This window comes from Apostichopus japonicus, chromosome 15, assembly GCF_037975245.1.
Source record: "Apostichopus japonicus isolate 1M-3 chromosome 15, ASM3797524v1, whole genome shotgun sequence".
In the NCBI taxonomy this organism is placed as follows: Eukaryota; Metazoa; Echinodermata; class Holothuroidea; order Aspidochirotida; family Stichopodidae; genus Apostichopus; species Apostichopus japonicus.
In genome coordinates this window covers 11,807,997-11,833,547 of record NC_092575.1, presented here as the reverse complement: position 1 = coordinate 11,833,547, position 25,551 = coordinate 11,807,997, and the positions used below count along the sequence as shown (strand labels likewise).

Sequence of the window (25,551 nt, the reverse complement as noted above, 5' to 3'; positions counted from 1 at the left end):
GTGTGTTGGGGGAAAATGCTTCTGTATAAGTCTTAGAAAAGTTGCTCCTATGTTTGTTTTCACTGCTTTGCTGAAGGGGGGGTTGAACCAAATGATTTTCCTTCCACGGTTTGCGGGTTTAGTGCGTGTTGTTTCGGTCGGTGTGAAATTGATGGGAAACTCCGGAAAATCTTCAACAGAAATACGCTTAAGATAAGCTACAGCTGCACCAAGAACATAAAATCAATCATTAGATCACACAACAGCAAGATTATCAGCAACGAAAAACCAGACGCAAGTGAAAGAAAATGCAACTGCAGGGACAAGCAGGCCTGCCCCCTCGGAGGTAAATGTCTGACCGAGGCAGTAATATACAGAGCGGACGTAACATCGGAGGGCGAACAAAAGACTTACGTTGGATTATCAGGGGGGCCGTTCAAACTAAGGTACAGCAATCACAAAAAATCACTCAACCACGAAAGACACGCGAAGGAAACAGAACTATCAAAATACGTCTGGGAGCTCAAAAAGCAAAGCAAAGATTTTAGCATCACGTGGAAAATAATCCGAGAATCTAATACACTAATGCGTACATCGGATCAATGTAATCTCTGTATTGAGGAGAAGGTGGAAATACTTCGGCTGAGAAACCAAAATCTGCTGAACAAAAGAACTGAGCTTTTGTCAAAGTGTCGACATAGAAAAAAACGGAAAAAATAGCAGCACCACGCCACAGACAGACAACCTGATCATTAGCTATCTGACGATTGCGAAGAAGCATGAAACTCGAGTAATAGCGCAAACTTTGTACGAGTGTACATTATTTATACCTATATATATATATATATATATATATAAATATATATATATATATATATATATATATATATATATATATATATATATATATATATATATATATATATATATATATATATATATATATGCCTGTATATGTTATGAATATTTAAGTATATAGATGACCACAGCGCAACTGGGTAGGGATTTTTAATCATCTTTTATTCAATTTAAGCTATAAACGATATGACTTTTCAGACCAGTAACAAAGACAGTTGATCTGTTCATTAATCCGTCTCCCTGAATATGCTTTCATTTGACTTCTGTTTACCTACCATTGTAAGTGAAAGCAGCATAATGACCAATTATTTGTTCGGCTCGTAGAAAAAGTTTACCAACCGAAGGAAATCAAATATAGATTGTGTAATTGAAGGTAATAGTGAAACGATATATACTACTGTACTACTGGATTACTGTATAGCGCAATAACCAGCTAAATTTGCTTCTGGAGCTCACGTTACATACATACATATATATATATATATTTGTATATATATATATATATTTGTATATATATATATATATATTTGTATATATATATATATATATATATATATATATGGATATATACATATTTATATATGTATTTATATATGTATTTGTGTGTGTGTAGTTGTACATCATTTAATGTCATCTTTCAAAGAATGCCAACACCCGCTCTCAAACCCAACCACTCACGCACACAGACATATACAAGATGATCAGGAACTGAAACGCTAAACTAGCAAGTCATAATCACTTTCTAAGAGATCAATTCTGAAGTTTAACAAGACTTGAGCTAAAATACTTCGTCATATTGGCTTAAAGAAGATGAAACAATTGTATACTAAAGCATTCTGAAATACCGTATGTTGCCGATATAAAATGTATATTAGCTAACCTGAGCAGTATGCAACTTATATCTATATCTACAGACACACGCGTATACACACACACTTGAATTATGCATGTTATCCCAGCCCAAAATGATACTTCCATGTACATGTGAATGTACGACAGTCACTACTACATCGATGCACTTGCCTCATGAAGTTGCCTGAGGGAAGAATCATAACGGCGCCATCCTTTTTCACTCGCTCGGTTGAACCGGTGTTTGAAGTGTGAAGTGATCGTCAACCATTGAACCGTTTGTCAAAACATTTCAAAGTTGTTAAGAGCACATTAGTGCCGGCTAATTAGCATTCTTCATGAAATTTGTCGCAAATAATACAAAATTTATATAACGACATACAATATGATATTTTTCTATAATTAATTATACTTTACCAAAATATTTCAGAGGTACACCCCCGGAGGAACGTTTCAGGAGCATGATAAATTAAAGGGATACAGTATATATATCCCGTGCCAAACGAAAGACACCGATATATATATATATATATATATATATATAGGCCTATATATATATATATATATATATATATATATAGGCCTATATATATAAATATAGGCCTATATCGATTATAGGCTATAATATAGGCCTATATATGCATATACACTGTCCAAACAAGTTTCTACTGAAGAAAACAAATCTACTGTACTTGATTTCTATACCACAGACCTTGTAAATCGGAAGCCTATTATACGAATTGTTTTATTGAAACTCAAATTCGTGCTACACATTCCTTTACGAATGAACAAACCTGGCGAAACCACCCCAAGAAGAAGCAAAACCTTTGCGAAACCACTAGGAGACAACCATACATGATGAATGTGAAGTTGGGCGTGGCTGAGATAGTGGGAGGAGATTGGGCAGGTTCGAGGCATATACAGAGATCATATACAGAGTTACGGCAAAATAAAACTACACTGGTTTACTAGGCCGCCACCCCCCCCCCCCCCGCACACACCCTTCCTCGCTCTACTTACGTAATAGCATCCCCTACATCAAGTTATGGACGTAACTGTGCCTGCAACATTTTCTCTTCACAACAGCTTCTTATTGTTCAACCTCTGCTAATTCAGTTATAGGTCCATTTATGTAGCGTGGCTCTTCAATTCAGGACTGGAACAAGCATGTTGCGAAGGAGGGCGTGTTCCTGGCGTCGTTGAACCCGACTCACATATAGATGGGGCTTTTAGGGTTCGACCCACAGAAATAGTTAAAGAAAACTCACACATTAAATGGTGAATTCTGTTAATAACTGGTACTTTTGACTTTTTGAGTCATGTTGAAAAGGGGGTGTAGCCAACCCCCCCCCCCCACCCCACCCTCTTAGATCCGCGCCTGCGATTATAGGCTATCAAATACGTCGGATATATATACGTCGAAAGTTTTCAATGATTGTTTTACAGTTCGACTTTCCTTAAAAGCAGTCACTGGAAGTATCATTTCTCTAGCCAAGTCATTTGATTAAGACTTTACAGTTTTTTTTTTTAATATGTCTAGATTGTTGTTGTTTTTGTTGACAAAGGCTACTATATTTGAAAGAACTATATTTCAGAAGATTGGATCAATATCATTAAAATGTGTATTTATATCCATGACATTATATCCAACCACTTTTATGCCGCGTTTGCGTCAAAGTGAAATTTTATCCCAGAATAAGATAACTAAGTTCCCATTTCATTCAAATCAGTCCAGGCAGGTTATTTATAGACTTATATAAGAGGAGGTTTGAAGGCTCTAAAATTCTAAATTAACCCTAATTTCTGAAGGGATTCGATTCTACCGCACGACAATTCATCTCATAATCAAAGCCAATACTCACAAAATGAAAATGTCATCATCATACACATGCACGCACTCATTAAAAATCTTAAAAGATTGCAAGACCAACCAACTTGAGTCTATTGTTTTGTTTTTCCTTCCTTTTGAATTAATAATTGCGGTTAATTGACAGGTTTCTGCATGCAAAACCTATAGCGTATACCGTTATGAAAATTCTCTGTGTTTTATTTGGCTGTATGCTTTTGTGAAACAACAGTTGTTGGTATATCTTTGTTTTAAATGAATATGTAGTTGGATTATTCGCGGATCTATGATGTGTCATCTGTTTCACATGCACTGTTAGGAAAACTATCAGTATATCGGGAAAAAGATCAGCTTGTTGCAATAAAACACCAGCGTGTCAAGATATAAATGAATATATGTTATGTTTCAATATCAGCATATCATGCAAAAAGAAATATCAACATGGTACAACTCATCAAAATGCAAGAGGAAAAAAAATCAACGGTTTTTATTCAGTCTGAGAAACGTTTGAATTTTACTTGAACTTATCGCCGATCAATGGCGGTGCAATTCGTTTCACAATCCTGAATTTATATCAATACGTCATATACCATAATTTGTCCTTACATTCTGATTTAATATCCGACTTGACTCAATGTTGGGGAATGTTGGAAAGTAACCGAGTATCGGGGAATGTTAACATATCGCAGAATTCTGCTTTGAGAAACTGCTTACCAAGCGTTTCTTATTATTTTCTTTTATAATATCTCTAATTTAGTTTCAACGACATTGTACGATACAATACAGGCCATACTTAAAAATTGTTGAATTTGGCTTTTAGCACCATAACGCTGGTCTCTCTCTAAAGTAAAGTTGCTTTTATATTACCCATATACAGGTCTAATGAGGATTTTTTTCTTGCTGCCCACAAACGCGCAATTAACTGATATATTTACCCACGATATAGTTATGCAAATTAAGCTATAATAAAAGATATATAAATTAAAAAAATTCAAATTTACTATCTAACCAACGGAACAAGCTATATCAAACTCGTATACGTTTGACTAATGTGTTTCTTTTTATACTTTCCTTCTGTAGCTGTATTAAATATATACAGTAGAGTCTCCAAGGGTCGGGGGACATGTCCCCCCAAAGTGTTTGGTACCCGATCCCCTGGTGCCCCTCACCCAATGAATATTGTCATGTTAAACAGAAGCAGGCAGAAAGAGACACAAATCTTTGACTTCTACTGACCATAATTTACTTCGAATCTACCTCGAAAATTCTGCTGATTTGAAACTGATATATTTATATTCTGGCAATGATGGTTTCTGTCAAGCTTCCTTGACCTGCGATGGGCCCTTGGACCCCACGCCAACATGGGACACGAAGGCGCCAGCTTGTATTGTCCACATTATGAACTCACCCACCCCCACCCCATCCCCACCCACCCCACCCCACTCACAATGTTCTTTCCTTTTACTCTGCCCCACTCTTCCAAATGTCTGACAAACACCACTTATAATAATTATGTCACCTATTTATATTTAAATCTAAGACTTCGTTTTACCTTCATAAAATAGAATGAGCTGCAATCAACTGCCTTAAATCAGTTCACATACTCATACCTGAATAAATTGATAATATTCATGGAGTGATTAAGTCGACCATTGTGTCAACCACTCATTATACATATTGAAATTATAATAATATTTACAAATTTAAAAAAAAATCACTCGCATATCAGCCACCACTCGTATGGTGTGAAAATCGCCGAAAGGTAAATAATAGCGTAACTTGCATTCATTATTTCATATTTCTAAAGCTTTGACAAAAAAGACACTCCAAAGTATCAAATAAAGCAAATCAGTGAACAAAAAAGGGCTTGGGGTAAGAAGAACGAATTGAGATGATATGTGAAAATGATATCTTAGGCTTTCTGTATATAGACGGTATATGTATACAGAGATTTACTGTGAGTAGGTTACAACGACGTTCATGATATGCACCCGTTGACGTATGGTGTGTATAGGATATATATTGCTTTCTATCAATTGCCTATATATAGCTAATACGTTTCGAACACAATTTAATGGTTACAATATGGTTTCACTGTAAAGATGGATTAACGAAAACTACGAAGACGATAAAATTAAAAATACTTGAGTTTCTTGATCGACCCGAGAGGTTCGTGTTCATAACAGGCTCACATATATGCCTCAGGTGAATAAGTGATAGGTATCACCTGGGTCGGTATAGGCTAAATGTAGGCTGAACTCTACCTATGGTAACCGTTAACATACAGGCCTATAAATATTTCATACAGCAAAATGTATACCGGTATGTGAGTAAATGGATTTAATCAAAAGACCTGTTAATGAAATAAGCAATGGGTAGCTTTTTTCATCCCTTATTTTGTCCGCCATTCTGATATATATATATATATATATATATATATATATATATATATATATATATATATATATATATATATGGATAGCATCATGTTTGATCTCTAGAGTAAGGCAAAATATGTCACCAAAAACAGAACTAGTATTGTTCGATACAGGTGACAAACGCCCACAGTGGAATTACGACCTTCCTTACCGGTTTCGAACCTCTGGACATACAACCAGCGTCAATAGCCTAGTTGGTTAGGGTGTCCGCGTACAAAGCGGGAGGCCTTGGTTCGAATCCCGATGGAGGCTGGAAGTTTTTTCACTGTTCTGGATTTTCCTTCTCATTACGTTTTCAATTATATCTATATACATATATCTATATATCTATATTTATTTAATATCGAATTATGCATCTTCGATGTCACATTTTGGTTCCATTTAGAGCTATATTACTTCTTACTGGTATCACTACAAACCGCTAACTGGTGACCTAACAGTCGCATGCATCGCTGGGTTTTAAATTTTTCCGTTTTGCTATTTTTGAAAAGTGTCACGTCATACAAAAAATATTGGGGAAAATCCCTCACTCAAGGTTTTTGAAAGCCGGTGATGTGGCCCTATGGTCACTGATGCCGCCTCCTACATGGTGGAGAGGGGTTGTGAGGGCGGGGTGGGTTCTCGATAGAAACAGATTGAAATTTCAGCCATGACGGGAAAATGGTGCATTCTGAGGCATATTTTGGATATAATTATAGGTTTACTTTAATTTGTGTGTGGGTGTGTGTGTATGTATGTGTGTGTGGTTGAAAAAGGGGAGGGGCGGGTATACACCCAACCCCCTGGATCACACGCCTGCTCACGTTATGTGTAATAGACAACGATTTCATTAGTAACCCTATATATCGTTATAATATCTGCCCTTCACAATACTCATATGTCACTTAAAATGATGATGTCCTCATATTTTTCATTTCTATATATGTCATTTTTGGTTTATCTATTTTCCATCTCATAGCTCAGTGTTTTTGTACGTATAGACCAAACATATATTGCATACAAAATGTGTTAAAAGTAATTTGACCTCTGAAGAGGACTTATAGTTGTGTCTTATCTTGGCATCCTGGTGAGCACAAATAACCACAGAAGAGTGACTCAGTGGGTATGGACATACGTATATACATACTTACACAACCATACATAGCTTGTAAAGGGCTTATACTCATACACAAGAAAACTTGACTTTTGCAGTAAAGATCAAGTTATAGTATGAACTATATGCATCCTAACATTGTGAATGTTGAAAAATTTAACAACGACACGGGGTTTCCTCTAGACCCGAATTTATTCGCAATTAGGTATCTTCATATAGGCTATGTTATGTCATCCCTTCAGCCATTAACAGAAAAAGAGGAAAATAGAAAAAAGAGAAACGAGACACAGAGAAAAGAAAGAGAAAAAGAAAAAGAAGAAAAAAATAGGAAATAAAAAGGAAATAACTAAATAGATAAAAAGAAAAAAAAAGAGAAAAAAGGGGGAAAATAAAAATAGATAAATAAAAAGAAAATGGTAAAGATAAAGGAAAAGAAAAAAAACGGAAAATAAAAATAAATAAATAAATAAAAAGAAACTGTAAAAGAAAAGGAAAAGAAAAAGAAACAGAATTAGAAATAGAAAAATATATAAATAAATAACAAGAAAAGGGAAAATAAAAGGAAAGAAAGGGGGAATAATGAATAAAGAAAAAGAAAAAGAAACAGTAAAAAAGAGAAAAATATATTAACAAATATCAAGAAAAGGAAGAAAAAAATAAAAGGAAAAAAAAAATAAATAAATAAAAAGAAAGAGAAAGAGAAAACATACACACAGACAAACATTGATGTTAAATATGCAAATTTAGCCACCTTATAACCTCTCTTTATTTTACAAAAAACATGTGATAAAAGCACTTCTGTGACAAAACTAAACTTAATAGATAGAATAAACATGCTTTCTAGTAGAGCAGCAGAAGAAGTAGTCCAAGTTTTGTCCATATCTCCGTATATTTGCGGTCGCCGACATGTTTTCTTAGATGCTTACTCTTGAGATGAGTGACTCATTTTCACGTGTGTTAATAATGTGTAGTACGACATTAGCTCTATCTGCATATAGCACTATACCGTTATCATTGGTTCTCCTTTTCTTTTCACATTTGACGAATAACAATGGAACAGCATGCATGTAAAATAAACTGTAACAAAAATGATTAAAAATTTTATTGATATCGAAGTCAACATGCAACTTTTGTTCCATACTAACTATATAATAAGTGGAAACATATATACGTAGGCAATACAATAGCAATGAATCAATGTGATTTGGTAACATGAACGTCCATGTTGAATGACAGTATTGACATAGAAAGCGAACGCAGAGTCAACAATCAGTCAATAGGCACATATGTCATTATTCTCATGTACTATACGTGTACTATATGGTGTCATTCTACAATACATCGTCTGTAAAAATTACGTTACTGCGATTATCTGGTTGTTCTTATAATTAAATGGAAGGATATAATATTTTTCCTTGCCCCCCGCCCCGCCCTCCCCCCCAGCATCTCAGTTCAGTGAAGCAGATTATGCTTATCTGTCAGATCAATATGCAAATGGTTAATTCATTTTTCTTGATAATCCAACTTCGTGGCGTGGCGTGACGTGCGTGATGTGATGTGACGTGACGTGACTTTTGACCGAGGGTTGAGATGAGGGGTGAATATCATACGCCGTACATTGACGTCAGATCTATATACAACTGATTAATTCATTCTGCTTGATGATCCAACTTCGTGGCGTGACGTGACGTTAAGTGACGTGATGTGACGTGACGTGACTTTTGACCGAGGGTTTAGATGAGGGGTGACTATCATACGCCGTACATTGACGTCAGATCTATATACAACTGATTAATTCATTCTGCTTGATGATCCAACCTCGTGAGGTGTCGTGAAGTGACGTGACGTAACGTGACGTAACGTGGCATGACTTGAATTGACTTGATTTACCGTGACTTGACGTGGCTTTTGACGGAGGTTTTAAATGAGGGGCGTCGAATAGCGTACGCCGTACGTTGACGCCAGATCTATATACAACTGATTGATTCATTCTGCTTGATAACCCAACCTCGTGACGTAACGTGACGTGACATGACTTGACTTGACTTACCTCGACTTGACGTGACTTTTGACCGAGGTTTTAAATGAGGGGTGCATATCATACGCCGTGTGTTGACGTTAGATCTATACAACTGATTGATTCATTCTGCTTGATAACCCAACCTCGTGACGTGACGTGAATTGACGTGACGTAACGTGACGTGGCATGACTTGACTTGACTTACCTCGACTTGACATGACTTTTGACCGAGGTTTTAAATGAGGAGTGAATATCATACGCCGTGTGTTGACGTTAGATCTATACAACTGATTGATTAGTTCTGCTTGATGATCCAACCTCGTGAGGTGTCGTGAAGTCACGTGACCTGACTTGACTTTTGGCAGAGGGTTTAGATGAGGGGTGAATATCATACAACGTGCATTGACTTTGTGCCGAATTTGAGCCGGGGGGACTTTGCTTAATGGCTCTTAGCGTTGCCAAGTTCACTACGTACGTTGCGAAATTTACCTGTGTGTGTATATGACATACCTATTGGCCTAGTTACATTGATCTCACGTAATCGTAATTCGTGCATTATAGTCATCGCAAAAAGTTAAATGCAGGATTTAATCATGTGGTTGGCCCATAATAATCGTTTACAATATACTGTCGGCAATAAAATAACCTTTAAGATGATACCCTGTCATATAAATGATGTGTGTCAAGGGGGGGGGGGGGGGACAAGCCTGATCGAGACGTGCGAAGCAACCAACTGTCATAGGAAATTACTTAAGCTCTTATTCTTGTTCAGGTTCAATATACTAGGCTATACGGCAATCTATGACAATATGAAAAGAAAAAAGCAAAACAAACAGAAAGTAGAAAGATTTTCTTTGCTGTTTGGGGGAGTTGCTAATTTCCACAACGTTCTCTGACATATAAACCCATAATGACGGTTGATGTCTCCTTTAGAGTTTACCTGGTATGACAGGGCTTCCAACTTTTAGCAGCATGCTAAAGCTTTGCTAGAAGATTCGGATCCCAGCCTGTTGTAGTCAGTCATACGTTAATTGTAAGTTTGATACGTTTGAGACCCTTTTGGCCCCATTTAAAGATCAGTGTCTTAATTGACTATCGAAATGGCCGGGACCGTCCATTGAATGAAGTTACAAGAACATTTTTGGGATGAGTTATTAAAATTAAGAAAAAGGTGGTTAACCTTTTACATTTCGACAATATTATAGGAAGCGACTTCATCGTCTATTAAGCCTTAAATTAGCATTCAATCATCATAAACTGAATATCTTGAACACCATAATCAGCCGGGGCTAGACCTCAATATTTCTTGCTTCCTCAAAAAAAGGTGAATTCCTTTCTCCTGTTTTCCGTATGACGTAGCAGCTATCATAACTATAAGTTCTTATATTTGAGGAATTAGCCAATGATCTTGTATAATAGGATTTAAATCAATCTAAGAGACGTTAATTTGGGTTAACCACTTGGCTGTCCAATTAGCTATACTTACCTATATTAACACATTTCTAATTCCCGAATCATGTGCACGCAGGACTTGTGTGTTCCGCAAAGTTACGACCCGTTTCATTCTTGTCGGTATTTCCCCTTCAGTTATTGTTTCTGGCGCGTTATCAGTTAGTGAACTTTTAACCTCAGTTTGTTATATATTTGCTGGCATTTTATCTTTCTTTTGTCAGTCACACAAGACTGATATTTTTTTCCACAAACAGATTGTGGAAACTTCAATTTAAAATGCTTCCATAACATTCCGCCATTTATTATGTTGTTTTTCACTTTTATACATTGCAGCATTTTTTCTGCTCGTGTAGACTTTAAAAACTGAAAATAAGAAAACTGATTATTTCGCAGAAAGTGAAGACATGTAAGACTGAGTTTCAAATGTGTACCTTATCATATTGGCAATAAATAAAACCGGTACTGTGAATGAAATCTTGACTCTCGGAGTTGGTATCAGAAAGCAAAATATGATACTGCTTTCTGATACCAACTCCGAGAGCCAAGATTTCATTCACAGCACCTGTTTTATTCGACCTGATTTTATAGTGGCCTAGGCCTATATGATTTAGTATTTTTGAAGATTGCCAATCAAATAAAACTGAATATAACAACAACGAAGAACTCGATATGGCGCAATACATCTGTGGAATTGGCGGACGAGATGTTGACAAAAGTAAGACGTCGAGCAGTTACGGTCAAATGATATTCGAGTAGTAAAGTTGACCCTATTTCAACTTTGAGATATGATATTAGAGTGGGCGGAGAAAAGTGGCTTTTAAATGCAGTTGCAGGTCGCAGAGCGATCGCTTCGTACCCGTCCATGTCACTTTACAGATCTTTTAAAAGGAATGACTTTCATTTACTGTCCTCATCTTTCGTTCAAAGAAAACGTTGATGCTTTCCGAGCCGCTTGAATATGAATTAAACCATTTCTCCAATATACTAAAGTGTATATTTTATATATAAAAAAGTCCCATGGAAGGTTCCTTTTAGCAAAAATAAAGATTTGAATAAATAGATCACGTGGGTTGTGACGACCAATCAATCAGTACGTACCATTCCGCCTGGCATTATGCCACTCAGTGTCGCCATTACTGTAGTACAGTCTGTAGGAACGTACTACAACTTCTCGACCGACTAATTGTGGATCTATACTTGGATATTTTGCTCTTTGTGTTTATCCTGTGTCGCTGAAATCACTCAGGTCGTTAGAGTCATGCCTGTAACATGAGTGGGGCAAATTCGGCGGCGAATGGTGCCAGTTTGGAGGATTGCTACACAAATTTATTCGCCTTAGTGAGTTATCTGTGGTCATTGTGTTATATTATTACCAAGTCAGGCCTAGCTTAGTAGTGATCTCATGTTCGTTAGGATAAACGAACCTAGGCTAGTTAAACGTACGTCCTTGTCAATGTGTGTGCGAGACGATGGGGACAGTCGTGTACATAAAGAAGTGCACAGTGTGTAGATAATGTAAACTTATTTCGCGTACAGTAAGTGTTGGGGCCTGTTGTGTGAATTTGTCAAAATCCTTAACTGTAATGTTAGAGCAGTGTAAGGTATGATTGTGGAGTCAAATGCTAGAAACCAAAGATAAGTTGGCTTAATGGAAAGTTTGGATAGATTGTAGGGCTTGTTATGAAGCCTAGTTTACATTACCACTTCCACAACCAGCATTGATTAGGCCTAACGTAAAGATGAGTTGCGCCCAGCCTGGGCCCTTCCAGTAACTTCTAATTTGCTTGATGGAGATCACTGCATGGTTAGGTTGTGGAATGTAGTTCAGGCTTTGCTTAACTTAGTAAGGCTTTGCTTACTTTCTAGGCCCACCCAAGACTAGACAATGGCACATTATGCCATAGCCTAGTCTGAGCAATAGCCTATGGCCAGTAATGTCCCCACAAGGTTTAAGTCAATTTAATGACAAGATGCTATTTCGTGTGAAAGTATAATTTTTGTAGGGCATAGGCTTATAGTACAAAGTGACTGTATGCTACGTCTATGTGGAAAAGTGTGTGTTTAAAAAATGTTGCAGCACTTGGTGTTATGTGGAAATACTTCAGATACCTCTGTGCAGAATCTTCAGTAGTTGATACGTGAAAACCCAGTTGTGAATTTGTTTAAATGAGTTCGAGAATTCCTGACCATGGGATGAATATCCAACACTCTATATTTTGTTGACATTTTTTCAAGCTCATAAATATCATGAATGTTTGAAGAAATTTACTATATTGACATTAATAAGTTGCATGTCAACTTATAAAGAGGATATCAAATTATCACATTTAACTTGGGATGAATATTGCCTATTGTCAACAAAAATGCAATGGGGAAAAGTAAAAATTTATTTCTAAATATTAAATTTAAATTATATAAACGTATTGTAAGGATGGGAGCTGGTACCTGACAACCTAGGAAAATGGCTATGCATTATGATATTATTATCATTATTAGTAAAGGAAGCGAAAAAAATTTAGATTGCTTTTCATGACATAATTTCGTTATATTTCTTTCTTGATGTTAAAATAAGAGTGTTAACAGTATATTTACAATTTGAAAAATGTATGTTCCTATTTCTATCTGTGCACATTTGATCAAACATATTGTTTACCAAATGTTTTATGATTTGTTTCTTTGTATACCCCCTTAGTGCCCTAAATTTGTGTCCTGTGTTTTAAATGAAGTAAACCCAAGAGCTCTGTACTATTACTGTAGACATTGTACTATTATAGTTGTGGTGTTTAAAAGTCAAATTGATTACCAATTTTTCAAATACATTTTAAGTTTTAATCTACTTGGCCACAACAAACACTGATAAAATTTATACAGTGAAAGAATGTTTTTTTTTTCTTTCTTGGGCACTTTCATGAATCGCTTCACGCATTTGTGCAAAGTTAGGGACAGTTTTTCTTATTCATTCTGGTGGAGTCTGATCATACCATTCATGAAATCACATAGTTGAAGTCTTTAAACTAAATCACACAGTCAAATCAGAAAGAGAGTGTTTTAATCTCTCAGCATTGCATGCCTTGAATGCTTTGATTGGAGTACTTGGTAGAATGTTGACAATAAGTGTTACACATGAAATAATCAAGCCACAAGTCCATTATCTCATAACACCAAATTACCATTTAATTAATAAGGGATAAGTAACATACTTTATGTACAGGAGTTTCCTGGAATTTGCTGACTTGAACCACATTTCATGAATTCATAGGACGCTAGCCTGAGAGCTACACAGGGACAAGGGATGAAGGTGTATAGGACCATTCGTCAATACACACAGTGCAAGTAATGGCCCAGTGTCTTTTAAGTGCTATAACTTCATTGGTTTGCCGAGTATACTGTTCTTGTGATATGTACAGTAACCTTCCAGCGTTGAATTATCAAAAGTTTATGCGAATACTCTCCATCAGATGCTGCAGTCACACAGAACATTTTCAGGAGTAGCTTGTTCAATGCGGCTTATACTAATAGGCTTATACTATTCACTGTACTGTGCAGTAGTGCTTTAGAAATGCATGTTAGCTGGGTACGGAACATTCCTACGAGCACATGAGGTGATTAAAAGCAACATTGAGGTGAAAGCATTGCACATGTGTTTAAGATATTATCAATAGAAAATATACTGTATGCAATCCTTTTGTATAAATCAGCACACAGACAAAACAAGCGGTTGTTTACTCTCACTTGACAGTACTGAGCTGATACAGTGCAGTGCTGAGCGTACTGTCCTGTGCAGTGAGAGTTGCATGACATGTAAGGATTGTATGGTACATAATGAACAGGGCCCTTGGGTTTGTTGAGTAGTGAATGGGTACCCAGGGGACTGACCATAAGAAGGAACTGGTTGCTACCGTTTGTTTAAATGTTTTGCTCCTGGATAATTACAATATGGGAGCAAATGTTTTATGCCATTCCCATTACAACTATAGTATGCTGATAACTCCCTCCCTCCCACTAATCCTACACTCCACCTCCACCCAACCGTTGATCCAGTGTACGGCAACGTTATCAATTCTATGACAAATTTGATGGTATTGTAATGGAGGTAGCCTAATGTATCCCATTTAATACCAAAATAAACAACAGTAAGTAAAGCCTAAATTGCCATGATGGCACAGTTGATCACCCACTTAGAGTAATGATGGACCCAGTTATACAGTAATTTACCTCGAGACTTGAGACCAGGATATTTGAGATAAGCTTTCAACCAAGTCTTCAATGAAGAGAGTGAATTATTTTAATCTTCCTGATTCTTGTCACATAACCTACCATTGGAATAAAAAAGAAAGAAATTAAAGAAAACCTTGGGAATGAGAGCTACACCAGCCGATTGTAATCTTTTCAATCTCTTACAAATGTGACTTTTAACATCGTTACCAAGCAAGGTCTAAATTGTAGTCGATTGGCTTACAGCATCGTATGCTGAAATTAATATGCTTGAAAAATTGTGAGGCATTTTCTTTTTTTGAAATGGATTTGCCACATTGTTTAATAGCCTACTGTAGATGTATCAAGTTAGAAACTGCGACTTGCCAGTCTCCCTGTCATAACATTCCTCCCCACTCCCCTCCAAAAAAGAAGAAATCACAGGAAACAATCATAGTTCATTAAATAAACAAAACCAAAATCGTATTTCATGCTTAGTCCGTATATGAAAGGAATCACCACAAGACCAAGTACTGTACATACTGAACTGTATGGATGGCCAAGTTTATCACCCTACAGTACAGTGGTACAGTAGTCCTACTGTAATCTGGATATCTTAGCACAACAACAATCATGTTGGGGAAATCCCCACACATTCTTGGTCAAATCGTGTCGTCGTCGTTGTCGTATTAAACTCATGAAAAGGAAAGTATTCAAGCACTGTACGTAAAAGTCAGCAGACAAAGGAATCACATGACAAATGCACAATACTTAAGGTCATGTGTGCATACTGTAGTACAGTGCTGTACCTTAAACCATGTTAGTGACATTAATGGTGAGCTGATATTCAATGATGGTGCTGTTACTGCTAACCTGTTAGTGTTAATAGTGAGCTGATATTATGTGGTGCTGTTATTGCTATATACTGAAGTTTTGAAATTACAAAATATCTCTTTTAAAGACAAATCACCACATACAGTACCCTAAACATTGCCTACATTAGCCTGGACGGTTTATTGAAAGAGACGGTTCTACTGTACCGTATTGTACAGTAGTAAGTCGGTCGTTTTAGGCTGATGAAGCCATTGACTTAGGAGCTTTCTACATGGTTCAAATGTATGGTTTAAAATATATACTGTATACAGTAGCATGCTATTTTTATGCACTGGGTTCTAAGTAATTACAGGTGTATGGTGTATTTCGTCATTTCATGTTTAGCTTAAAAAGTGTGACGGGGAACCAAAACCTACATTACAGTCAGATACTCTCAGTGGGTGCATCCGATCATTCACTTGACCGTCGTATCCTAGGCAGCTACTGTACAGTAATAAGGTCTAAAGTGTTTTAGAACCCTGCCGTACATTAAAATTAAATTAAACTGCCCCGAACGAGAGTTCTATGGAAATTTTCTGCATTATTTTACAACAGACATATATATTATTTAACAATGAGTGATAAACTGATTTATAACTACAAATTTCCTGACTTACCTGAAAATAACCATGACCCCCTAGAGCTCTAGCCTTATTGCTGCCAAGCAGTGAAACCCGACAGGTTGGATCAAAGAGCATCAAATGGTGCCAGTACTGTACACTGTAGTATAGTGGCAGAGTGCCATATAAGTGCCCTATCTTCCATTGCTGAATGTGAATGATTGAAATGTTAGGCAAATGTACCCACGGCAAATGTGTCAAAGAATTGTGCAATCACACATGTGTGACATTTTTACACTGATAGGCTTGTCTAGTAAGGCAGTAGAGATGCACACTTACAGGTTATGAAACCATTGGAATTGTCAGTGTGCATCCAAACACGATCCTGACTGTTTCTTCATGTAATTTTTTTATTATTGAGCAATTGTCATGGCAATGTGTGTCTGTCTGTCTGTCTGTTCATCAGCAATTGTTAGCTCATACCAGCATGCTGGTGTGAGCTATTGTTACAGTGCGGCGTCTATCACTCTATCATTCTATCACTCTATCACTCTATCCGTCAACAATTGGTAAAACCGCTCCCACTCGCACAGTGTTTGATGGAATTTCATGAAACTTGGACACAAGGACCATTGGGTATAGGGCCATCAGAGATGGTCCGAAATTTGGGGTCAAAGGTCACCTGTGGGCCGTAATGGGCCATTTTGTGGAAATATGCAAAATGCTTCTTCTCCTACAGATTCCATGGTACAATGTTGAGGGTTTGTCACGATAGTACTATGGAAGTTTTACCTTTAGGGTGTTCATGAATTTGAGATCAAAGATCAACTAGGGGTCTTTTGTAGCCCAGGCCGCGGCCCTATATTTTCAAATTGCTCCTGTTCGTACAGTCTATGGCCAGTTATAATGAAACTTGGTCACAACGTTCCTCGGGATGAGAGTTACGAGGGGTGTTCGGAAAATTGAGGTCAAATGTCATTCAGGGGGTCATCGGGGGTCATTCTTTGTAATATTTTCAAATATCTAAATCTCCTCAAGATTTTGATGGATCATATTCAAAGTTGAACTGATGATTGTTGGATTGTGTATGAATAGGGTGATGCCTAATAATTTTTGGTCAAAAGTTAATTATATAATTACAATTAATCCCCATTGTTTAAAAAAATCTGAGTCTTCACCTTTTGCCAAAGCTCCTTTAATTTGTCTCCCAGTCTCTGCAGTGTTTGTTTACATTTGTGGTTAAGCTCTGCAGAGGCTGTTAGTGGAATTAAAGCAAGACTGGGAGTTGTTATTAACTGCTGAACTGTAAGCATGAGAGCCCTATAGCCAATCAGCACTAGCCGATTCTTAGAAGTCTTTGAGTCTGAGGTATGTAGGCAGCCAGCCAAAATTTTGGCAAGGAGTGCTTCAGGTCTGCTCAGGTAGAAGGGAGAAAGTTGAATAGGGTAGGTCAGTGGGTATTGTTTGAGAGAGTGGGTAAAATAGGATTTAAAGGGGGAAAATAGGAATTATAGCCAGTGGTGTGGCCAGGATTCTGCTAACGGAGGGGGGGGGGGGGTTATTCCTCATGGGCCCAAAATTGGTGGAATCTGAAAAATGGCCTGAAATTTGGTGGGCCATAAAGTTTTGTTAGCCCTACATTTTTAAGCTCGAAAAGGTATGAGCTTCTGCACCATTGGTGCTCTAGTTGTAAGGTTTACAGCTCTCTTGTCCTTTGCTGAATTTTGACCAAACTTGGTGGAGTTGTAACGTAAATATTAAGGGATAACAGATACATACAAAAGTCATAACTAGTACAGTACAGTACAGTAGGTCAATGGTCATTTGGGGTCAATCCTAACCTACTCTTCCTAGGGTTTATGTCTTAAACTAAACTTACTTGTAGTCATCATGAACAGCAGAAGTTGGGCCATTATAATTTTGGACTTAATCTGGGCAAAAAAAAATTACAATAAAAGAAAATATGCCCCAGTAATATCAAAGGGGTCCTTGTATAATTACTTTTGACATATGTTCTTTCCTTGTTAACGCTTATTTACCTTTATTTACTTAACCAAGATTCATTAAAATACGGTATATATTATTTGTTTGCCGCCAGTCTTTCTTCTTATGACAAGTTTTTCCAGTTCTGCAAATTCCAAATTCATTGTTTACCTATGCCATAGACCTAGGCTGGGTCATAGTATAGCCCAATGATATACATAGTACTGAACGTGAACAGCTTCATACTGTACGTACTGTGAAGCTGTTGGTTAGGCTTCACTGTGCCATACACTAACAACAATAGGATGATGTTAGGTTCGTTAACACAAAAACGTGAAGAAACAAATATTTCATGTCAATATACCAATGCACTTGAGGTGGCCAAACACATCCTAAATTATTCTGCCTATTGTTCTACATGCCATTGGTCATAAAATTGTCAAAAATTAGAAAAAAATTATTAGAACAAGGAGTTTTGAGACAAGGTTGCTGTTATCGCTACCGTGATTTGTTGCCAAAAGTTTTCAGATGTTCACTGAACACTGGTTGCGAGTGCACTACCTTAGATTTTCATTGCGTTAAAGATCGCTTTGATTTAGGCATTGTAATGGAGTAATAGTGATATTTTTCGTGTCCCATACTGCATCTAAAACACAAGATAACTAATTTGGAAAATGTATGAAGTCGCGCTAATCGAGTAGCAGCTCAAGAGTTGCAGGGAGGTACTGCATAGGCTTAGGACTCACGCATACCAACCTACTGTATACAGTAGTATATGCCTAAGCAAGTTTTTAAATACAAATTGAAAGTGCTGATTGAAAGTGTTGATCAATTGGGTTAATTGTGTTCTTTTAGAAGTGAATATTTTGTGAATGCAGTCTGCAGGTATAGTAGTTAAAATGCTATTTAATATGTATTATGTTACTATAAAATAGTCGCCCCCCAAAAAAAACCCTTGCACAGTCATGCAGGGACTCTCTTTTAGTCAAAAATTAATATTTTTTTAATTCTGACCCTGGGACTGGTGCAGCCATTTGTCGATTGATGTTAGCACTCCAAATGTTTACCTTTACCATGTCGTGCTTTTGTGTGATAACAGGGCTAAGTTTTAAGGATTTTTTCTGGTTGTCCGGAAAAGTGTACCAAAATACTGTAATATTGACCAATACTGTTTGTACAATACACTGTAGGAGAGATGTGTAGGTTTGGTGAATAGAACATCATCATTAGGAATGCAACCAAATTACCAATTTAACATTTTACAACTTCCCTACAGTATTTGAGAGTATTCAGTTACAATGCAATGTGGATTTGATGTATGTTGATTTTGGTTGTCCAAACAGAAATCTGGTCGTCTCAGGACGCCATGACGAGCATTGAGAATTTTGCCCTGGATTAAAATATTGTAAACAACTTTAACACGCATGTACAGTACAATACAGTACAGTACATGTATTTCCTTGTCATCAATTGCGGTAATATTGGTTTACATTACTGTAGCTGTTGTGTAATGGTCTTTCAGTAGTTGTTATAGCTTACTGTAGATTTACTGTCTCTACCCTAGAACTAAAGTTACCAATATACTGTATATCCTGGATTTAGCACTATACTGTAGGCTACCTGACAGTAACCTGCATAATATTTTGCACTACAAGTATACGCCTACACATGTGTGTACCTGTATATTACATTATATAATATAACATTATTACAGTACATACATAATAGTTACTATTGATTTTCCTCATTTTCAGGGTATATTATTTATGAAAGAAAGTATGTGCAGTGAGAGACATAATGAGTCTTGATAGTGAGGAGAATGTCAGACGATCATTAGCACCTTAGTATCAGTCCCTGAATATTTCACAAAATATTAGCGTTCGACCGATAATCGGTTAGAAAATCGGCATCGGGCCGATTTTCAGACAATCGGTAAGAAATCGTCATCGGCAAAATCCATTGCGCTACCAATGACATATTTGGAACCGATTATTACTTTCCACAGGATTGTATTTTCCCACGTTTTTGATTCACCACAACCACAACGGGAGAAAAAGGTAGATCATTCGATTCAACGCTATTCATAGCCGGAATAGGTGTGCTAATCTACCGTGTATAGTATCGCAAGTCCCTCACGCGAGTTTGTACTAATGCTGTTCGATATACTATCCAGTTTTGGCACTTACAGTAACATCATACAGTATACCCGCGATAAGCTTAGGGGGACGACGTAATTAATTTTTTCACTTTGCTTCTTGTACAGTATCTAACAAAACCTTCTGTTATCATGTTTAATGATTGGTAAGAAAGATTAATTGTCTCGACTAAATATAAAAACCAAATCATTATACTTTTGAACCACTTTGGCCGTTTCACTGTAGGTGAAAACTGGAAAGTGAAAACAATATAACATTAGGCTTTGTTCATTGTGAGTTCTACTTACAGAAGGCTATTCTGGCTAGAGAATGGTTGAGCTTCATAACTGTTCGGTTTGAAAATGCGCCCAAGATTTTACAAATGGCATAAAATGATGAAATCAAGTCGCCAAATACTCAGGCTACTGGTTGAATTGCAGAGCTCTCCTTTAATAAGAATGCCTGTAGCCACATTTGTGTCTGTTCAGTAATATTACTACTGTATATATACCTTCCTTTACAGTGTTGACAAGATACAGCTACTGTTTGTACTCTTAAATGTAGGCTATCTTGACACAAAGCCCTGTAAATATCACACATGTACAGTAACAGTAGCTCGGCACCCTTTATGTTCTAATTTCACACGACTCTGAAGTCCATTTAAAATACCTTAGAGAAATAGTTTGAAACAGGTTTATTGTATTATTAATTTAATACCTCTACATGATACATGGGTTCAAAAACCATAGAAAACACACCTGTGTGGTGCATATGATTTTATTATAGGAATTTAATCTGAACATGTTTCTAGGCTATGTATGCATGCATGGTGAGTTAGGATACTGTACTGTACCTGTTCCAATAGTTGATATATTATTAGGCACATGTACAGTACAAGTAGTTTTGTTTTGCACTTGACACTCAGATATCATTAACAGTGTACTGTATTGTTCACCATGGACTTTGTAGAACAGTTGATGTTGCAGTTCTTTACAGTAACTGTAGTATGTATGTTGTGCAGTATGTTTAGTTGGATCCAGATTTTGGAAGGGCAAAGATCAGTGATAGGATTTGGTGTCAATATTTGTCTTTATCCAATGGGGGAGAAAAACTGTAAGTATGATTTACCCTGTAGTTTTTTTTTTCTCCAAAGAAGTGCACCTGTTCCAACATACTGTACAACAGGGACTAGACCTTGGTTCCCGGTAATAGCCTCTCAGCCTGCTTTTTGCATTCAGTGTGTGACGTCTTTTGATAAGCAACCCAAAAGTTGTATAGCAGTGCAGTTTGATTAGCTTTCTTTAAATACTAAGTTGAGCTAATTTCAAATGATGGAGTGCAGTACAGTTAATTGTATTAAGTAATGACTGATTGGCTGCCCGAATGTGAATATGAATAATATGCACTGTTTGCAGGAGATAGGAAGTGAGTCATGTTGACAGTTTCAAACGTTTGTCATCATAATCATGCACTATATTAGAATCGGTACTAGCCAAAACTTGTAGTTTCAGATTTCCTTTAGAAAATTTATACAGCTTTACGTTGACATGGTATCCCTACTAGTACAGTACTATGTTTGATCAGTTGCAATCTCACTGTGAGTAATTCTAATTCTGACAGCTGGTTCAACTACAGTACCTTTCTTGATCTATATGCAGTTACCCAAACTTTAGACTTCCTTTGAAAAACAAGTACGTGTGTTATCCAGGGTTGACTTTCTTCTTCATTCTGCAGTTGTGTAACAGTGCAGCTAGCTTCTCACAGAAGCCACTGTACCTACTGTACAGTACATTAGTTGATTGAATGTAACCTGTCTAGAAATTCTGTCAAGTGGTACAGTAGCCATTTATGTACATATAGTTTGATCCACCTTAATCCCTGCATAAAAAACTAAGAATAAACTAAAATAAAATCAAGCCTTGAAATTCTGTCTCAAAGCAAGGATTAAACAGTTTGCTTCCTCATCTGTTTATATCTCTACTTACATGAAAGTAGGCAATTATCCTATCATATGTCATACACTCTTTGGCACAGACAAATTTGACAGTTCAGGTAGGTCTTTTCATCCACACATTGCTTCAGTTATAGTTGTACCATACGGTAGTACCATTGTTTAGTCTTATACTTTTAGACCACCAGCAGGCATGTCCAGATACTGCATTTAAAATACAAAATTCTGTGCCCTGTACAAATAGTGACAAACTTGGCTATAAGTTACAACTTCTTAGTTATCAGCTTCTTCTTCTTCAATGTCTTTGGAGTACTTGAAACCGCTTGTCAAGTTGTGAATCTCCACCATCAAGTACAACATGCTTCATTGGTGAGTGAACGGTTGACTTATTTCCACAATCAGCAATCTCACCCCCTCCCTCTTGGCTGTTGGGAAAATATCTCTTACACTGTCACGACAATAGACAGAAGTTAATTTAGAATTACACAAGGTAAAGATTTAGTAGATGGGTGGCTGACATTGCTGTTGATTAGCGGCTGGATGTAATTTACAGGCGGTGGGGTAGTTTTCATGGTTGTTATTTGATGTCTGTGTAGATGTGGTTGGCACAGTGCTGTTCTAACGTGATGATGTATAGGGGCAGGTGTTATTAACATTAATTGCATCAGGTATTAGCCTGTATGCAACAATTGTAGTCATTGGGTGGAAAACAAGTATGTAATAACAGTTGCTCTGTTCGAGTTCCAGATTGTAGATCTTCCGCAGAGAATAACTGTTTTGCAATAGATATTTGTTGGGAAGAAGAGGGAATAAATTTTCGTGTTCGCTTTTTGCCAATCAATTTTGATGGCTCTGAATTCGTCCGGGGTACAAAAACTGCTGTACATTTTCACACAATGTATCAATGTATCAATTTGGCCATTTTGCGTAACATTTTGCTTCAAATGCCATATTGGATGAATTATTCCCTGAAATAGAATCGAAAGAATTGTCATAGTCACATGATTCCTTTAATGATCCAAATGTAAGGCAATGTTTGTATTATGTAGTATACTGTATGTCCTCTAGATATTATGCACAGTAGCACATTATCAATTATCTTACCCCAAGAAAAAATGATAACATTTAAAGATTGATGGTGCTGTATTAAATTATCCCGTTCAGAATAACTATGTACAGTACAGTACAGTATATGCAATACAACTTTGAAATTTGTATGGCATTGAGTGGTACAGTTTAAGTTTCATGTGTGTGTGTATGTGTGTGTGGGTGAGGTTACTGTAGATCATTCCTGTCATGATCTTACATTTGCAGGTTGTTGATGAAGAAACCTACTGTACAGTACATCTTGAAGGATGCCAATAAAAAAAAAAAAAAAAAAAAAAAAAAAAAAAAAAAATATATATACATTCTTGGCTTTGATGCATAATTCATCTCTTACAGAAGGCCTTAGAAGTCAGCGTACTAGACCCTGCTTGGGAGCCGAATAGTGACTCCTTATTTTGGATCTGGACTCTTAATGTTTATCAGTTTTTCCTCTTATTGTCTACTGTACATTGCTGCTAGATATTGCCCCCAAAATCCAAATCTAACAGTTTGGCAACCAACATGCAACATGTTCTGAAATTCTGTAAAAAAAATTCCCCCAAAGAACCATGCATTGCAGATCTGCGTGCTGAAACGTAAGGAAATGGTTCTTTGCCCGTAATATTTGGCCAGTAGTCACTCAGTCTGTTTAATTGGCTGCAGGCTATAAAAAGAAACATGAAAACTCCCAAAAGCATGTTTACTTTATCTAGCCATGGATCGATCCATGCCCAATTTTAATCAGTGGGAAAATAAATGATCACATCTGATCTAGATTAATGTGCGAGGGGAAGTTTTCCAAATTAATGTCTTCTGAAACTCGAAACAAGTAATCACCAATCAAAGAAAGCCAAGTATTTCAAAATTCTGCAGAGGTTGAGCTAATAGTATTTAAAATGGAAACTTTATGATCATGATTGAAAGATTGAGAGACATGTCTTTGATTATCATAACAGATGAGGCAAAAAAGAGGAATGATCAAGTCAATGAAAACATTCAACTCAATTTTGACTCTTATTTGACTCGATTCAACACAATATATCTCTGTTTTGTGGCTGTGAACCAAAGTACCTTTGTAAAATTGATTTTATGAAGTCTTTGGTATGGAGAGAGCTCCCAGCAAATTTTCTCCCCCCCCCCCCATTGTATAGTAAACACATGTACCGTACCTGAGATTGCCAGTTTGAAATGTACTCTTACTGACCAATGCACACACAATGTCTACCGTGTGTTTTGAGTTTCTTACATGTCTTGAGATCAAGCAACTATGCAGAAAACATTAGAATATATTTAAAAAAGAAATGAAAGGAAGGTTAATCCTGTTACTTTTCTTTATTCTGCTGCCCCTTGGTTTAGATTTTAAGGAATTGTTATACGCTACTGTAGTTCCTTCTGCACACCACACATTGTAGACTGCTACAGTACCGTATAGCGTAACACACAAGTATTCCTTTATTGAAAGGGTTCTGCACAATAGAGTTACCAACCTGATGGAGTGTGTTTGTGTACACAACATCTGAGCATTCACAAAACTTCTTTACACCATTGACTCTTGGCTGTGACTTGTGTGTACATGATTACTTGTCCCTATAATTGTGTACTATACATCTGCCAGAATTGCCTGCATGCTGTTTGACCTATGCAGGAGAAACCTTGACCTTATGGCCTGTAGGGTGCTTGTCACAGTTCAGTGGCAGCATAGTGGGATTGTGTTAACAGACTATTGTGCAATATTGGCAGCACTGTCAGAAGTGTGTTTTACTAGTCCTTGGTTGGTTTACAAACTTGTGTGTAGTCATTCACTTTGAAGCATGCCTGAAGTCACCTAGAGGGTGAACAGTTCAGCAGTTCGCATATTTACTACTATACAGTACTGTACTAAAGATCAATCTACAGGGAAAGTTCATATAGATTCCAACATAGAAAATGAAAAGAAAGATTTCAGGCTGAGTGGAAAAAAAAAAATAAAACACATTGTGTGTTTAGGTAATAAAGTGCCCACTTTGTTTATAAAGTAACTGCTAGTAGTAGTACTGTTCAGGTAAATGTGTTAAGACTGTAGCATTTCATATATAGAGTTGAAGAGTTAATGTTGATGATAGCATTGACTTTATACAGTAGTTGACTTAATTAGTGTACAGTTACTGTAAGGTAGTTAGCAACTGGTGTCCAAGGGAAAAGAAAATTGTGAACATGTGTACGTAAGGTCCATGCTGCCCTTTGGATGAAAAATG

The 25,551-nt window shown here is 36.8% G+C and overlaps 1 protein-coding gene across 2 annotated transcripts in view; it reads left to right on the top strand.

Moving 5' to 3' along the window:
• Positions 1-11,654: 11,654 nt before the first annotated feature.
• LOC139981616 (mediator of RNA polymerase II transcription subunit 13-like) overlaps positions 11,655-25,551 on the top strand; it is a 94,171-nt gene continuing 80,274 nt past the window's right edge. The window contains exon 1 of one of the 2 annotated variants that reach the window (XM_071994136.1): positions 11,655-11,873. In XM_071994136.1, the coding sequence (XP_071850237.1) occupies positions 11,805-11,873 (69 nt within the window). In that variant the 5' untranslated portion in view covers positions 11,655-11,804. The remainder of the gene's footprint in view (positions 11,874-25,551) is intronic. The other variant, XM_071994135.1, reaches the window with a different exon arrangement.